General features: G+C 38.6%; 1 protein-coding gene across 1 annotated transcript in view; it reads right to left on the bottom strand.

Annotated features, from left to right (window-relative positions):
- Window positions 1-2,767, bottom strand: part of srms (src-related kinase lacking C-terminal regulatory tyrosine and N-terminal myristylation sites) — a 27,343-nt gene that overhangs the window by 8,004 nt on the left and 16,572 nt on the right. Inside the window, exons 4-5 of the mRNA XM_008287644.1 lie at window positions 1,304-1,451; window positions 72-230 (exon numbers count right to left, since the gene is read on the bottom strand). Coding sequence (XP_008285866.1) covers window positions 72-230; window positions 1,304-1,451 — 307 coding nt within the window. The remainder of the gene's footprint in view (window positions 1-71; window positions 231-1,303; window positions 1,452-2,767) is intronic.

The raw sequence follows: 2,767 nt of genomic DNA, 5'->3' as shown, positions 1-2,767 counted from the left end.
CAGGTGTGACTAGGTTCAGGTGGTGCGTTCAGGTTCAGGTGTGACTAGGTTCAGGTGGTGCGCTGACTCACAGGTGAGGTAGGACTTGAGGCTGCCTTTGCTCATGAGCTCGGTGACGATGTAGACCGGCTCTCCTCTGGAGCACATGGCCAGCAGCTGGATGAGCTTGGGGTGGTGGAGGCTCTTCAGGGCCTGGACCTCCTTCACAAACTCGTCCTGCTTCGTGTCCTCTGGAGGGAAACAACAACACTCGGGTCTGAACACATCGATCTCAGTGGATAATGATCCTTTTAACTTTATTTTCTTGAACAACTTCCTGCTAAATGCACATTTTCTCAGTTGAGTAAATTACAGATGATAACGAGCAAAGTAACAGAAAAACTAGAGTTAGTTTATATGTTTACCTCCTCCAAAAATAAACAACAACAACATCAGGCCAAAACGGTAAATAATCAACAATAACAATCTGTATTTTGATAAATGGAAACTCAGACTTTTACAACATTTAACGTTGAAATTAATCTTTTTTTTTTTTTTTTGCTGTATTTAAATCATCTAAAACAAACATCTGCTGTTATTTAAAGGAGAACTATTGTTATTATTATTGTTCATAGAGGTCATTTTCCTGTTTTGTTCAATTACAGATATTAGTCATAATATATATAATGATGAAAGTCTGTTCGTTTACAAACGTTAATTCTTAGTTTTTAGTTTGTTTCCCCATTAAATTCTTTTACTGTATTTAAATCAGCAATAATATTTTGTTTTAATTTTTACAGATATTCACGATTATTTACAGAAATATTATTTATATTAAAGATTTAGAAAAATGGTAAATAATCTATTTTTAAAAATTTTATTTTATTTATTTTACTAATATTTACTGTTTTGCTAAATTACAAATATTATTAAACAAAGCAACAAAAACATTAAAAATCTGTTGTTTTACAGTCAGTGACGCTTTATTTTGAAAGGTTTGACTGTTAAATTAGAAAAATATTTTAGTGAATAAATCACAAAAAATCTAATTATTTATTGTCATTTATATTTACAGATATTTGCTGTTATTGACACTTTTAAAAAACGTGTTGTTGTAATTTTTTAAAATAAAAAAATCATCAGTAAAACTTTCACTTCCTAGATGTCAAGTTTAACTGAATAATTACGTTCTTTTCACGTCATCAACATTTAAATTCCTCACAGCTCCTGTTTGAACAAATCAAGATCCTGATTATCGAGGTTCTAGGTTTAGTTGATCCAGTTAACTCCACTGAAGCCTGGATTAGTCGAGCCGCCTCCTCACCTTGCTTGAGCATCTTGATGGCCACCTTCTTGCTCTCGGCGCTCCACACGGCCTCCCACACCTGGCCGAAGTGGCCCTCTCCCAGCTTCTTGGTGAGCTTGAACTCCTCGCGGGGCCTCTCCCAGGGCTCCATGTCGAACAGCTCCCTCTGCAACAGCAAGCACAGCGTTCAGCCGAGTCAGCACGACTAAAAATAGCTCGACTCGCCAGAAAGATGCTGAGACGCAGAAACGGCGGGAAGCTGCCGAGCTGCACGTTTACATGACGGCGGTATGATTTTAGGATGAAGCTGCTGCAGAACCACCATCCAACAGGATCACCGGAAATAAAGCAGGAAAAACGCCTCAAACGTGCAGCAAAGGCATGAATCCTGATGGTTTAATAACCTGCAGCAGCTGAAAGAGTTTAAAATGTGATTTATTCCCTTTTTGTTTCCTCCAGATGAAGCTCCGACACAAGACGGAAAAATCAAACGGCACAAAGTTCACTCGTTAAAGGACTAATTTATTGTCTTCAACAATCAAACGCTACAAAACACGTCCTTCTGATCATTAAAACACAAAATTAAATAAAAAAATACAAAAAAAATCAATGAAATGATTATAAATAAATGTGTAAAACAACAAACGTGTTGATTTAATGTTAGAAATACGTTCAAGTGCTGATCAGCTGAAATGAAAAACAGACAAAGAGAAACAAAACAGCTTCAGGACACAGTTCAGTCGTTTAGTTTTTCTTATTTAAAATCACATTTCTCGTCTTTAAAACAAACTGTGGCACATTTTAAAGACTTTATTAAATTATCCTGTAACTGAACCGTCAATCAGCTGATCAGAAGAACCGAACTTCATCAGGTTCTACTGAGTTTTCATTTAGTCCTGAAAAAACAGGATCGTAAAGAAAAGAGAAATCACGACTCACACAGTTCATCAGCTGATTCAGGAGTTTACAGGTCAGTAAATAAAATAAACAAAAACAACAACAAGACGACAAAAATCACTGAAATGAGACGGAAACGATGTGAAATGAAACAAAACAAAATGTAGACGTGGAAATGTTCCCCTAGTCATCGCTCCTCTGTTGGTCGGTGTGTGAATGTTGTGTGGACGTTGTGTGAACGTTGAATCTGTGCATCAACACACTGGATCCACAAACATGAAGGTTTTATAAAAACAAGCTGCAGTGACTGGTGAGGACAGGCTCCGCCCCCCAGTGAGGATTAAAGGTGTGTAGATGATGGATGTTGTGAGGATAGGCCCCGCCCCCAGTGAGGATAGGCTCCGCCCTTAGTGAGGATTAAAGGTGTGTAGATGATGGATGGATGTTGTGAGGATATGCCCCAGTGAGGATAGGCCCCGCCCCCAGTGAGGATTAAAGGTGTGCAGATGATGGCTGTTGTGAGGATATGCCCCGCCCCTAGTGAGGATAGGCTCCGCCCCCAGTGAGGATTGAGGTGTGTAGATG

This window comes from Stegastes partitus, unplaced genomic scaffold (assembly GCF_000690725.1).
Source record: "Stegastes partitus isolate 25-593 unplaced genomic scaffold, Stegastes_partitus-1.0.2 Scaffold510, whole genome shotgun sequence".
Classification (NCBI taxonomy): Eukaryota; Metazoa; Chordata; class Actinopteri; family Pomacentridae; genus Stegastes; species Stegastes partitus.
This window is presented reverse-complemented; position numbering and strand designations above follow the sequence as displayed.